This window comes from Athene noctua, chromosome 23 (genome assembly GCF_965140245.1).
Source record: "Athene noctua chromosome 23, bAthNoc1.hap1.1, whole genome shotgun sequence".
Lineage (NCBI taxonomy): Eukaryota > Metazoa > Chordata > Aves > Strigiformes > Strigidae > Athene > Athene noctua.
Genome location: NC_134059.1, coordinates 4,615,462 through 4,630,385, shown reverse-complemented (window position 1 = coordinate 4,630,385; position 14,924 = coordinate 4,615,462). Strand labels below are relative to the sequence as shown.

Genomic DNA, 14,924 nt, shown 5'->3' with positions numbered 1-14,924 from the left:
TGATTTGCATCTTACAAGAAAGCATTTAGTTCACAGGACTGCGAGGGCTCCTCTTCCAAGTTGCTCTCTGCTATGGGACAGGACAGTCCAGTCGTTTAGAGATTATACTTGAGGAGGTGGTGTGCTTTCAGCACTCTCCTGGAAAAAATGTGGAGTTGAGACATCAAATATTTAATAACTGTGTTCAACAAACGCTCAGGTGATGCAAAAGTTAGAGGAAAAGTGAAAAGTCTCCACAATAAACCGTACTGGGGGGGATGTGTGCAGTGCTGGGGCAGGACCGGCACTGCAGCGCCTGGAGGGGGGGGATCCTGCCGCTCTCGGGTTCCCGTGTCTGGCAGCGCAGGGATCGGGGTGCAGCGTCATCTCCCGCCTCAGACACCGTGCGGCGGGCCGGCAGCTGAAAGGATTGTACCCGTGCACGTCTTGGTAGGTGAATGCATCTCCCTGAGCGATAATCTGAGTGTTTTTCAGCTTCGCGTTGGAGCTGGATTGTTTTTATATCAATTGTACTATGCATCGCCAGTGCATATTAATGATTTTCTCCTGAGGGGGGGGAAAAAAAAGAGGTTGGGAATTGGCGATTATCAGCACTGGGCTTTGATAAAAGTTCAAGGCTTGTACCCTGCTTGAGTCCCCCCGCCTACCGCTAGATTAAAGCAGACTGCGCTCGGTGAGGCACCAAGCATGTGGTTTGACTGATCCCGGCGGAGGGAGCACGGCGCTTGCGGGACGGGGGGGGCCGTTTGCTGGGGGCTCCCTGGGCCTGGGGAGTCAAACGCTCCCGTGTCATCCCGGCTGAGATTCCCCTGCTGAAACACCGTCCTCCCTCAGAGTCACGGCCTGACCGTAAACCCAGAGGGACAGAAACCAGAACAAAGGTTTTTGTTTTCCGAGCAGCCTCGCTGGTTTTACGTTGGGACATTTTGTTTTTGCGGTGTGCGTGCCTCTTTAAAAAAAAAAAAATAAAAATATCTTACTTTTGACTGCCTTGGGATGGTTTTAGGAGGGAGCTGTATGAGGAGGAGATGTGGAACTAAACTGCTTTGTGTCGGGTGGGTTTTCACTTGCAGCTCTGAGTGAATAATCAACATTTTCATCATCAACATTTTCATAATCAACGTTTTTATAGGAGGCAGAAGTGGGAAATTAAGAGCTGTCCTTGCCTGGGGGGTTGTTGGGAGGGGGGGGGTTTGTAGTTGTAGGGTGTTGTTAGGGGGGTACGTAGTTGCTGAGGGGGTGTTGTTGGGGTGGGGGGTGTAGTTGTTGGGGGGTATTGTTGGGTGGGTGGTGTGGTTGGGGGGTGTTGGGGTGTAGCTGGGGTTGTTGGGGTGTAGTTGGGGGCTTTGTTGGGGGAGGTGTAGTTGTTGGGGGGGTTGCTCTGGGTGCGTGTAGTTGGGGAGGTGTAGTTGGAGGGGTTGTTGGAAATGTGTGTAGCTGTTGGGGTGGTGTGGTTGGGGGGGGTGTAGTTTTTGGGGGGTGGTGTTGGGGGATGTAGTTGTTGGGGGTTGTTGGGAGTTGGTTTTGGGGGGGTGTTTTGGAGGGTTGTTTTTTGGGGGCGTGTAGTTATTGAGGGTGTTTTTTGGGGGGTGTAGTTGTTGGGGGATGTTGGGAGTTGGTTTTGGGGTTTTTTGGGGGGGGTTTGGGGGGTGTTTTTGGGGTGTTTCGGGGGTCTGTTTGGGGGGATGTTTTTGGGGTTTTTTTTGGGGGGGCTGTTCTGGGGGGGTGTTTCGGGGGTCTGTTTGAGGGGTGTTTTTGGGGGGGTGTTTTTGGGGGGTGTTTCGGGGGTCTGTTTGGGGGGACTGTTTGGGGGGGTGTTTTTGGGGGGTGTTTTTGGGGTCTGTTTGGGGGGTGTCCGTGGGGCCGCCAGGGGGCGCGGCGGGCCGGTGTCGCGCGCGGGGGCCGGCGGGAGGCGGCGGCGGGGCGGGGCGGGGCGGGAGGCGGCGGCGCCGCCGCGATGGGGTCCCGCCGCCCGCGGCCCTGAGCCCCGCCGCCCCGCGGCATGGCCGGCATCATCAAGAAGCAGATCCTGAAGCACCTCTCGCGGTGAGGCCCCCGCGGCCGGTCCTTCCTCCGCCTTCTCCTCATCCTCACCCCGGGGAGGGGGGCGGGGGGGGCCGCGGGTGAGGGAGGGCCCGGGCCTGAGGCGGGGCGGTGGGTGAGGGCCCGCGACCGAGGGGCTGCCGTGGGGCGCGGGGGCCGGCGGGCAGCTCCGCTGGGGAGCTGCGGGGCCCGAGGGGGATCTGGGGGGGTGTCTGAGCGCCCGGGGCTGTGGGGCGCCTGAGGGCCGGAGGGGGATTTGAGGGCCCGGGGCTGTGGGGCTTGGGGGGGTGTCTGAGGGCCTGGGGCTGTGGGGCGCAGGGAGGTTTGAGGGCTGTGGGGCCCGGGGGGGGTGTGTGTGTCTCTGAGAGGCCCGGGGCGGTGAGATCTGAGGGGCCGGGGGAGATCTGAGGCCCCGGGGGGAGCGGGCCCAGCCGCCCTCCCCTCAGGGCCGCGCCGTGTGGGGGTCAGGCCCCTCAGACCCCCGCGTTGGTGCTTCCCCCTCTCCCCCGAGATGTGCGGGAGCTGCGGTGGAGGTTTCCAGCCCGGCCTGGCTCCCGCCGCTGCCGGTGTTGCCTCGGTGCCGGCGGCGCAGGGAAGCGCTGGGGGGCTGCGTTTGCTGAGCCTTGGGGCTGGCTGGAGGCCTGGGCCGCTTCCCACAGCAGGTCCTGCTCGGCTGGGAGCAGCGGGCATGAACCCAAGTTCGAGAGAGGAGAATAGAAACAGCAAAAAGTACCGAGTCTGAGGGCAAGAAGGAATGCTGTAATACCTGATACACCTAGTGCATGCTTGGGCACCTGGTTGGCATTTTCGTTGATGTTGTGTCATTTTTAACGAAGTTCATTAAAGGCACTAAAAGGTGAGGAAGACCATCAACTGATGTGTAAGTCAGTAAATACAGCTTCGGCTGTGGCTCTGCTGCTGGCTTGGGGGTTGACCTTGGGCAAATCGTGTTGCCTCAGTTTCCCTGATATTTGGAAAAAAAACCAAACCCACTGCACGAGAGCTAGGGGTTCTTGTGTTATCTGATGGCCGTGGGCATGTCCTCCCTCTGCATCGCTGAAAGATTGGAATAATATGAAATACAAAGGTAGCATATCTCTGCTGAAGGCACAGCTCTGTACGGTGCTTTTCCTCTCTGGGCTTTGTGAGCTGCAGATGATCAAGTTCTTTCCATTTTTACTGGTGGAGAAGCTCAGCTACAAAGCGAGGGGCTTACATGGTGTCCATGCTGGAGCAAGGAGTTAAGACCTGCGAATCCTGGCGCTCTGAGACTTCTCTGGTAGTAACTCCTGGGTTTCCAGAGCCTGAGAAGAATCCCCACAAACTTTAAGCGAGCAGTCTCCTCAATAAAGTGTCTGTCTGCGGCAGTTCTGAGTCACTAGTTGCTCAATACTCCAGCTTTCTAGGCACTGTACCAAAAAGGAATCTAATAGAGCCTGCTGCCTGATCTGTTCATTGCACTCATTGAAATGAATTTCTGTTAGACCTGACATCACAAATCTCTGAGCTTTCTGTCTCATTCCACCTCAAATCAGCATGTCACGCTCGTTATGGTTTCAGCCTTCTTGTCAGGAGGCACTGAAGTATTTATAACGAGGAGAGATGGATGAGAGCAGTTATTAATGGAGGCTGAAATAGAGCTGGGTTTTATTCCTAGGTACCACTCCTCCTAGGATGAAAGAGTGATTGTGGTGTTCTTATGGATAATTCTCTTTCTTTAGAGAAGCACGGGTTTCTTGCTGGTGCTTTTACTTAATTTTGCATTTCACTCTCCCTTACCCTGCACTGTTACAACATGTTCCTGCTCAAAGGGCCCCTGTTTTCCCCTCCGATCAGGCCAGCTGTTGGTGTTCACCCGTGTCTCCTTTGTGCATTTCCAGGGAGTCATGCAAAATTCTGCTGCTCTACCTGTTTTCCTACTAGCTGGACTTACTCAGTCGTTTGGGGTAGTTGGTCAGATCCTGCCCCTCTCTTGCATAAGTATTGTGGATGTTTTGCAGAAATGCACTTTGAACACGGTTTAATGTTCTATAAAAAAGATGATGTTTTTCCATTCCTGTTTTGTTTCTTCTAAATACCTCAGCTTCACACTCCCTTTGGGTCTTTCAGCTATGCTCATTTGCCCAGGAGAATTTTGCTACTGAATCATTAATCTGGCTTTATTTTCTGCTTTCGATTTGCATATGAAGTAATTCCTTGTTCCTCTTTTTATGTCTTCATTTGAAGTAATTTCTGCACAGGGTGTGTTTTTGTTCCTTTTCTGTCTGGATATTTGTAAGGAAAGGTCACAAGAAACGGCAAGATCAGGGAAATATGAAAGAGTTATTTCACACCAACTGCTCAGATTAAATGAATCACATGTCTAATAGGATGACAGTGGTCACTTGCGGTGATCTGTAAAGCTGGGCTTTGCCATCGGTGACAGAGCCGAGTTATGAATGTCTTTTAGAAGGCTTAGCCTGTGTTGTGCTTTAGCCGTTTAAATTCCTAGAGCAGAAGAGCCTAAAACCTTGCAGTGCTTTCACCATCTGTGCTTTTCACTCTTTTGTCCTATATTTAGCTTGGGAAAGAAAACAGATTAGGTGATTTCACTTTTTCGTTTTTCTACAGTGGCACATGGCTGCAGTACTGGGATGGCAGATCCTGCAGGAGGTTGTTTATAACCGAACATCAAATTGTTGTAGCTGGGGCAAAGCGCTCTCCCTACGAGCTGTCTGAAGTATCAGCTGCTTGCTGGGTGTTTGAACTTGAATCTGGTTTGAACTTGAATGTGGTTTGAACTGAATCTGGCTTGAACTCCTCCGAGGCTGTACAGAACAAGAGCATCACTTTGGTTGTGTTTGTTTACTGGCCTGTAATTATTCATGGCAGTACATCTGTTGCTTTAAAACAAAACCAGTGCTTTGCCTTTACCTCTTTCTGGTTTTGTTTGAAAGTAGCCTCTTTATTGGTGGGTGTTTTTTTGGTTTTTGTTAAATGTGCAGCTGTAGTAGATGCTTGATCTCAGAGTATTATAAAGGTGGTATTTATCCCCATTTGGTAAACAGGGAAACTGTGGGAGTCCAGACTTAATATAACACTTTGGCATTTGAGTTCTCAGTGCTGCAGTGGAAATCCTTACCAAAATTATTTAATTTTATTAGGAGGCTTTTATCCACTGCTGCATCTGACAACTGCTTTGTGACACTTTCTTTTGTTACATACATTGAAATGTGTGAGCTTGTGGAGTAATAGGCCATCCAATTGCTCACATTGCCTGGTTTCCAGAGGAAATGCAGTATGTGATCCTTCTGTTTGGAAGAATAACAGGTGGAGAAAATAATCAGATAATAGCTTTACTTGCTCCAGTTCCAAGGGGCCGATGTGAAAGAGCCACTCAGTCAGAAGCCTCTGAAAGAAATAAAAGCTGGTGTCAGCAGAGGAGCTGGGGTGGGGTTCTGGGAGCAGGTCTGAATGCAGGGGAAGGAGACCACGAGTGTCTCTAGCTTTGACAGGAGCCCTGGAGAACTGCAGCTGAGGAGAAACTTCAGGAATCACTGAAAGCAGGGTGAGAAGGAAGCAGAGGAGAAATGAGAGAGAAAAGTTGGCTGAGGTAACACCAGCACTATCGCTGAGAAAATACAGATTAAAAACGCATGGGTAACGAGACCTGTTTATAGAGGGAAGAGTGTGGGGCTTGAGCCAGTTGATAACGAACGTGCACAACAGAAATACAGGGGCTGCTGGGATGGTGGCTTTGTCTTTGCTAGAGCTGTGCTTGCGAGCAGGGCCTGATGTGTGCTGAGGCCTTTTCTGCGTTTATGAAGTGCTTGAGTGCCACTGGGGTTTTTGCTCTCTTTTATTCCCAGCCTATTACATGTCTGTAGGATCTCAGCTGCTGTTTCTTGTGTTGGTTGGGACAGTATCTGCAAGGTGCTGTGTTGCTGTGGAACAAGACTGGGAACTGTGGAAGGGATCAAGACAGTGTTTGTAGCAACGTTTTCTGTGTCACTTTATCCTTTCCTTTTCTTCTGTTGGTTGGTTTGTTTCCTCCTTTCCTGGATTTTGGAGGTTGCTGAGTGACAGGCAACGTTTTGGACAGTACCTTTCCAATGAAGGCTGAAGCTGAATTACCTTTGGCAGGTGTGAGGCTGCACAGCCAGGTTTATCGATCATGCCATCAGTTGTCACTTCTTCTCCATCCCGATGTCACATGGAGGAAGACGAAAAATGGCAGAAGTTGGCAGAACTGTCTTTCACAGCACAGTATGGGAGCCACATTTTTGGATGAATAAGATTGGCTTTAGATACAGAATTTAAAAGAAAATCCTAGAAAACAAAGCAGTTGAGTAGCACGTGCAGGATTTAATACTTTGATGCTTACAGATGTAGGTCAAGTGTACAGCCAGAAGAAACAGCATGACATAACTCCTCGTAAGTTGTATTGGACCTTGGAGCCTTTCTTCTCAGTTCCCAGTGGTTTAGACCATGTTATCCCTTTTTTCCAAACACGATTGCCTTGACTCCTCCCATCTTTCACTTGCAATTGCACCTAGTCCTTGCAACAGATAAAACCACTGCTAGTACGTAAGTGAAAATATCAGGAAAACCTATAATGTATCTTTAGTTTCTTTTAGATCTATTTAGCAGTTCAGAACACGTGGGTGTCACAGTGTGCTGAGCTAGGAATGCAGAGGCTTGTGTGGGCTGGTATTTCATAACTTGGATGTAGGAATCTCAGAGTCTTCCTGGCCCTAAAAATGCATTTGGTATCACCCCTCTCAGGCAGTTGTGTTGCTTCTGTACTAAAGTACCCTGGGCTGCACCCAGAGCAGTGTGGGCAGCAGGGCGAGGGGGGGATTCTTCCTCTCTGCTCCACTTTTGTGAGACCCCCCCTGCAGTGCTGTGTCCAGCTCTGGGGGCACCAACAGCAGAAGGACACAGACCTGTTCGAGTGGGGCCAGAGGAGGCCACAGAGATGCTGGGGGGGCTGGAGCACCCCCTGTGAGGACAGGCTGAGAGAGTTGGGGGGTTCAGCTGGAGAAGAGAAGGCTCCGGGGAGACCTTAGAGCGGCCCCCCAGGGCTGAAAGGGGCTGCAGGAAAGGGGGGGGGACTCTGGATCAGGGTGTAGGGATAGGATGAGGGGTAACGGCTTTAAACTGACAGAGGGCAGATTTAGATGAGATGTAAGGAAGAAATTCTTCCCTGTGAGGGGGGTGAGGCCCTGGCACAGGTTTCCCGGAGAAGCTGTGGCTGCCCCCTCCCTGGAAGGGTTCCAGGCCAGGTTGGACGGGGCTTTGGGCAACCTGGGCTAGTGGAAGGTGTCCCTGCCCGGGGCAGGGGGGGGTTGGAGCTGGATGATCTTTAAGGTCCCTTCCAATCCAAACCATTCTGTGAATTCAGGGCTGGCTCTAAGACGCAGAACTGCTCTCTGCCCTGTGAGCCCTGCCTGTTCTGTAGGATTACTGGATTAGCTTGTCAGTTGGTCTTGGAGCTGTTTGTGCCTCCATGCTCAAAAGCGTGTGATCTCATTGCCTGCCCTCCAACCACCCCCACCATCAAAGACACGCTCTCAGGCTAAGACAGGACAAAGAAAGGCCTTTGCAGCTGATGGTCATCCTGCTGTTTGGTAGTACTAGACTCTCTGAGGTCAAGATGACAGAAGTGAGATGTGTTATCCTGAGGGGACCCATCCTTCTTCTCAGAAAAGATGGGTACAGGAGGCAGAAGTGTGGTTCTTCAGCTAATGAAATGGGACTTGGTCTCTGCCATTCAGGAATTGTTGAGATGGGCTCTGTGGCTTGCACTGAGCAGAAGGTCAGATCACATTGAGATATGCATCATTTGCCCAACACAGAGGTGTGGGAAATCCCCTAAGTCCAAAGAGCACATTTTCCTCCCTCAGTGCTTAGATTTCTTGTCTAAATGCTGCAAACTGGAAATTGCTATAAGAAAATACAGTCTGAATTCTCTGATCTGTTTATTTCTCACTTGTCCTGAAGTGTTTTGCAGCATCGCTGCGTGCTTGAACACTGAGATGCAGCTGTGCCCTTGCAGTGACAGTCAAAGTGATGGTACATTCAGTGAGTAAAAAGTGTTGGAAACCCTCTGAAAGATCGACCGGCAGTATGAGGTGTGTGCTTACCACCTAACCCTTCGGATTTCTCCCAGTTTCCTGACCTTGATTCAAAACTAATTGGAAAAAATTTAAAGAGCATGGTGGGTAGGAAGGAAAGCAAGGAAATTGCATCTGGGAATGACCTGATGAAGCTACAGAATTGTGGAGTGATTTTAGGTAGAAGGAACCTCTGGAGAACCTTTGTCTGGGACAGAGTCTCTTTGCTAGAACTGAAACCAAGACTGCAGTTTTGGCTTTACCTGCTTTAATATCCTCCTTCAGTGATCAGGGAAACTTCTACTGTTAAAGATGATGATTTGCCTGAAGTAACTGTTGCAGCTTTGGGAAATATGTGAAACCACAAAGCTGCTAGCAGTTAAAAATTCATGATAAAAAAGCCATTACTTCTCCATCTGCAAAGTATTCTGTTCCTGCTTTTCAGCGCATTCTCTTCAGCCAGGTAATAGTTTCTTTGGTGCCCAAGTGCCAAAAAAGTTGGAATCCAAAGCTTGAAGGCTTGAAAAAGAAATCTGGTAGCTAAAGCCCAGAATAATCCCTTCCTGCAGCCAGCACTTGGACAAACAACGGCAGAGAATAGCAGAGGAGGGATGTGATTGTGTTCTCACACCTGCAAGGGCCTTGCATGCATTTTGGCATCACTGGGGAGGACTTGGGTAGCACAAGTAGGTTACAGAGAGCAGGTAACCCTGGTGTGGATAACCTCCCTGAATACATCTTGATCTTCATGTGGCTGAGAGCAGCAGGACACGTGTCTGAGAAGGTGGGAGGGTTTGGAGACTGATGGGAGATGTCTACAGCTCCCTCACGGTGGGACTGTGTTGGGCAGGACGTGTGGTTGGGTCTAGAAGGCAGTTGGCAGTGTGGTGCTTCATTGTGGCTGTGGGGAAGTTGCTTTATCACTTGGTGTCATAGTTTCCCCAGTGATTAAGTAGAGATAATACTAATGAGCCTGTTTGTACATTGCTCTGAAAATAGCCCTAGGAACACAGGCAAATGGAAGTAGTTTGGGGAATGGTGTGGAAACAGTATGTAGCAAGAAACTCTGAGCCACTTTATGAGAAAGCAGCTTTGTCAAGTCTCCGTCCCAGCAGTGGCTGCTGTTTTACAGGCAGAGCTTCTGAGGTACTGAGCACTGAACCACCAGAAATAACTTTGTCTCTTTAAGTTCTTACATGCTGTGTGTACCAAAGCATTTCAGGTTGGATACAAACCCTTTAATGTTGTACATCAGAAATGTCTTATTTTATTAGTACATTTTGATGGCCTTTTTACCTTTTTAAAATTAGTGTTGAGGAATTTTTGATGGAAAGACTGAACACCAGGCCATTATGGAGTAAAGTAATAAACAGCTACCACTCCTTTGTTCAAGACAGGAGTGGGAAGAGAGTGTGCACGTAACAGGACGTGGCATTTTCCTTTCACAGAGAGTAATCTCTCACATCAGAGTTGCTATGCTGCAGTTTACCAGAAGAACCAAATCGTCAGTTTTACAAAGTGTGTGTCAGCTGCTGGATGTAAGGTGTTTTCAGCCACTTCCACTCGGCTCCAGAGAGAAGTGTGTGCCATTTCTGGAATGCTAAGTAGACTCTTGTTGCAGCAAAAATAAATTGCACTTCAGTAGCTCAGGAGGGAAATGTGGCTGGATATATCCTCACATCAGCTGCTGTGTCAGGAAAAGGGGCTGTTAAATGGAACTCCTCTCCCCTCATCTTATTTCTCCTAGACTCCCTAAGCTCTTGCCTCCTCTGCAGCTACTCGGTTGAGTCGTAACCTGTTTTTTCTGCAGGCTGAAAACAAAAATGCAGATTGGATTGCTCGACAAATAATTTCTTGAAATCTGAGCGCTGGGGTTTCTGACTAGTGCACTTACATGTTTCTTCCTAGTTTTGTTTCGTGTGTTATTATTTGCTTGAGCTTTAGTCTTGGGAAATTCCCTGGCAGCTGACAGGCGTTTTGCGTTCCAGATTTCAGAGCATGGGGCAGCTGGCATTTAAACTTTACTGAGCTTCCAGCCGATGAGCTAGAAATAGCAAAACAGTTCCTCAGTGAGGTGGAGTCCAACCCCTGCCAAAACCCCAGCCTTTCTTCCTTTCAGTTTAGTTTATGGTTTGCTTTACATGTCTCCTAGTACCAAATTAGTTATCAGTGGGTGTGGCGCAAGAGGCTCACTTAGACTGGAGCCTTCGCGGTTTTCTAGTATTGACAGTGTTTAAAGTTAATTTTTGTTTGGGGCAAGAAATTGTCCTCGGCTGTGGGGAATACATGGGGAGGCAGGCTTGAGGGAGGAGCGAGCTGACACTCGTGTTTTCTGTAATAGTTCAGTTTCATTCCCGATCTGTTTGGAAATGTTGGTATTTTACTTTTTTTTTTTTTCCTCTGCAAGTTGAACTTTGAATTGAATTTCTAAGTCTTTTTACCTTAGCCGTGTTGTATTGCAATAGATAACTTGGAGCCAAGACAACTGATTACTCAGAACAATATTTTGTGGCCCGTGTGAAACTGCATTTGGCTTCGCGTGGTTGAGTGGTCCAGCCTTTTATTCAATGTAGCTGAAGCTTGGAAAAACAGAAAACTGATAATTTAAAGCCACCTGTGGCAAGTGTATACAGACACATCGATGCACTTAAACCTACCCTGATAAGGAGCCTATCAGTAGTGCTAAAGGCTGTTACCAGGTTACATGGTGACATGTACAGAGTTTGTTGTGTAACTTAAGTAGGGCGAAGCCATCAGGCTTATTGCATTGGGACCACTTTGTGCACAAAGGAAAATATTATTGCCTACCAGTGTATCTAGGGTGCACCAGTGCTGTGCATGGTGTAGAGGTAAAGTTATGGAGATGATTTTCAATAATAAGATGTGGTGCTTTCCATCTTCTGAACAATTGGTTTGTTTGGTATTGATCAGATTTCATTAAATTCTAAATGGCTTTATACTAAGTTGGTATGATAGCAACTAGATTAGTAGCAGATACCATCTAATACTGTGCATAAATTAGTCTCGTCTTCTGTTCATTCTGTGTGTTCCTCTTCCTTGTCTGCAGCTCTGAATCTCAATCTTGGGTAGTCCTGTGTGTGCTCACCTGACATATTGTTCCACAGTTACACCAAAATCTTGAGTAAGCAAAATGGCTTTTCCTGCTGAAAGGGCTTTTACTTCTTCTTCCTATGAGTCTTCGAGGCAGCTATTTCTTCCCTTTTTACAGAAGTTTTGATCACTTGCCCAGTTTCATTTCTCTCCAGAATTATTTTTCAGTTCATTCTCAGACGCTACCTTCCAGTTAAAGGTTCTACTGCGGCCTTCCCTGAAAGTCTTCCTTTGAAAGTTACTGACCTTTTCTTTTACTAGTCATGAACCGTTTTTTCCAAGTAAATATGCTCTTTGGCTCCTGAGACAACAAGGTTTAATGTGAGGGGAAATGTCCTACCACAGATATTTTTGGATTGTAGAAGGTCTTCCCAAGGAAAATGGAAATCCCATTAAATAATCTGTCCAAAACCTAACCAAAGACTCTGGGAAAGATTTTGGGGAAGGAGCAACTCTCATTGGCCAGAATATAGAGGTTTTTTTTTTTCTGTGTCTCATTTCTGTCCTTCTGCCATAGATTATGTATTTGTGTTACAAATTAAAGCAGAAAATCTTCACCTCTTCCCTTGCTGTTACCCTTATGAAGGCAAATCCCTTGTCTGTAGCAGTTTCGCTGGGGCCATTAATATTGCTTGTCTGTTTTCAGACTGCAGCTGACAAGTTACCCCCTTCCTGTCTTATTTGTGTTTTGAGTATTTTTCCATCAGCCATCTGCAACTGTGGCTAGTATTGCCAGCCATACAGTTACTTGCTTCTGCCAATAGATGATGCTTGTCATTAAGTAAAAATCAAGGTCACTGATGTACTGCTAAATTAGTTCTTGCATATAATAACCATAGTAACAAAGATATTAATAGAAATAAATGTGTTTAGCTGTAGGTAGTGGTTACATACAATAGACAATGATTACTGAAGAACTGCAGAAGAAGCTGAGGCAGAAAATCAAGTTTGAGCATACAAAGCTACTGATGAGAGGGTTCCTGTACCACGTGACAAAGGCAATGAGAGAGATGCACTGAAGAGAAGTTTTATGATATCAGACGTCTTCTCCTGACATTATCTGTCTATGTAGTTGCTTGGTTGGAGACAGTGTGGCCAGACAGCTACAAATGTGAACATAAATTTATTATTTATGATTATAGCCTGGCTTTGGGCCAGCAATCAGATTTGGCCAAACTCCCTCTTGCAATCACTGAGTTTGTGGCCTCTGGATATGCAAGCTGATGAATCAGTCATTATTTTAGTAGTGACATCAGTTTTTGATATATGATCAAGGTGATGATTGAGCAAATAGACTCCTGTGCCTTTCTCATCTGAAATGAGGCTTCAGAGCAAATCAAATCATGATCTGAAAAACTGCCCAGGAAAACTGGGGGTTTCTGTAACAGACATCATTCTTTTAGGGCAAATACCAAGAAGGCATTGAAGTTTAAATTGTCTGGGTGTTGTTAGTTCCTTAGGATAAGACCTTAGTCTATGAAATTAGGGTAGTGCTGTTAACAACTGCATCTGTCTGCTTCTTATGAACGTTGATCACATCGTCTAAAATGGAAAGAAACAGTGAGAAACAAACTGTAGGGAAGATTCTTCTCTGCAAACCACTGGGCTGAGAGGCTTGACCTAGCAGGACTTCCAGAGCTATAGCTGTTATAAGCTTCCCATGGCCTTGACTGTGAATGCAGCCAGACCTTTTTAGTCACTTGAAGGCTCTCTGTGGGTGCTGGTGGCTGTGATGGTCCGTTTGGCCGTTGTGCAGCAGATCAGCTTCTGGCTGGCAGACACTTTCAGAGACAAAATGTTGCTCACGGTATTGTTAGTGTGGATGCATGCGTGCTCATGTAAGTGTGCACAGATGCAAAATGCCCTTGTGACTCTGCAGTGACAATTCCATAGAAGATAGAAAAAGGTTTTCTGGTTTGACTTTTGTCATGGTAATCCTGGCAAGCTCAAAAGGAGTGCTGCCCTTTGAGTTTACTGGCTTAGTGCTACGTGACTTCTGTTAGAGTTGGGAAAAAAAAAAGTAGTGCAAATATCCCACACTGTCAGTTTTCCTAATAGCTACCATTTTCATTCACTTTTCTCTAAGCCAGCAGTCCATGCTGCCAAATATGTTGCTGTTGATGACTATGAATGGAACCAGTCTGCCAACAAACATCTAAAATTGTCTGCTCTCACTGCTTTTATCCTTCCCCTGGCAGTGACCAAAGGAGTTCCTTTCAAAAGTAGTGAAGATTTGGCATCTAAGAAGTCCCAAGTTCACAGACACACCTCATCTGTTTTCCTCTTGTAATCCCCATCTAACATGCATTACATGTATCAGAATGTCTTAAATGTGAAGATTATTCCATCTGAAGAGCTCAGATTCCTTTACAGGGGGAGCAACTGAGAGCAGGGGACTTGGCAATAGGCATTCCTTCAGGAATTTTGATTGTGTGGTTTAGAAGAATTTGTTTCACATTTAGGTTTTTGTTCACAAAACTTGGCAGCTTCTGTTGTCCCATCATTGGTGGGGTCTGTAACCTCTCCTTTGCGGGTGGAACCGCACATTTTGATGTCTCATGAAAAGGATTCTTCTGCAGAGTCTGGTAGTACTCGTGGTTTTCTTCCCGGTTCAGCAGGATCTCTGCAGCCTTTCCCTGCAGATGATTACAAATATTTGTTTTTAGCTAGATCATGTTTCATACTACTCTCTTCACCAGTGTCCTGTTTCACAGCTTTAGCGTCCTTTCACTGTGGTACTGGGTTTTTTTGATACACATACACACTAAATAAAAGTAATGCCCTGGTTTAGACATGTCCTTATATTTTTCTTCTGCTTTACCATCTGAAAGCAGCTTCCCTGTGTCAGCATGCTTCGTCTGGGATGAAGATTTGGGACACCAGGAGTTTGATCCTTGCTCTACAAGTGTGAGAAAGCTGCTCCGTGCCTCAGTCTCTCCCCACCTCTGTAAACTGATCGCTACCCACAGCAGCCTGTGAGCTCAACAGCGCCAAGGGCTTTTTATTACCTACCTGTTCTGGTTGTATTTGTTGTATTCTTAGTATCCAATCCCAAGTGGACATGATTACATCAGCTTTCAACAGAGCTGGTTCTCTAATGCAAGACAAGGATGCTTGTGTATTGCCTCAGGAGGTATTTGGTCTAATTTTCAGCAGTGTCTGAGGTTGTGGGTGCTCACAACAGGACAAAGTGCAAATCTTAGAGACACTCAGCATATCCCTGCATCTCCCCACCAGTGGAGCAGCTGCTGTAGCACACTCTGAAATGTATTATTTCTTTGTAGAGATGCTGAGGAGCAGTGTTGAACTTGGCTGCTTTCCTGGGTGTGTTTTAAACAAGAAGGTTTCTGGTTAAAGGGGATACCACACTTACAGTGAATGTGTCAGGCTGAGATGCTGTCAGGTGTGTTATAAATTTGGTCTTTAATCAGCTGTCAGTGTACCTTCAGCTCAGGGGAGGGAGGTGATGGCATGACACAGTAAGTGTCTGACAGGCTTCTGTGGCAGCAGAAGACTTGACAGTGGCAGGGATCAAGGTAAAAAGCAGCAGTAGGCAAACTCACAGCTGTTTGTGCTGCCCTACTCTTCCAGGAGTTGCCGCATCAGTAGCATAGGGTTGACATCAGTGGCTCTTCCTTGTCCGTCAGACTCGTTCCTAACAAAATGTTCGCTTTG

General features: G+C 47.4%; 1 protein-coding gene across 1 annotated transcript in view; it reads left to right on the top strand.

Moving 5' to 3' along the window:
• Nucleotides 1-1,931: 1,931 nt before the first annotated feature.
• The window catches only part of BLTP3A (bridge-like lipid transfer protein family member 3A), a 36,034-nt gene continuing 23,041 nt past the window's right edge, over nucleotides 1,932-14,924 (top strand). The window contains exon 1 of the mRNA XM_074925800.1: nucleotides 1,932-2,046. Within this exon, the coding sequence (XP_074781901.1) occupies nucleotides 2,003-2,046 (44 nt within the window). The 5' untranslated portion in view covers nucleotides 1,932-2,002. The remainder of the gene's footprint in view (nucleotides 2,047-14,924) is intronic.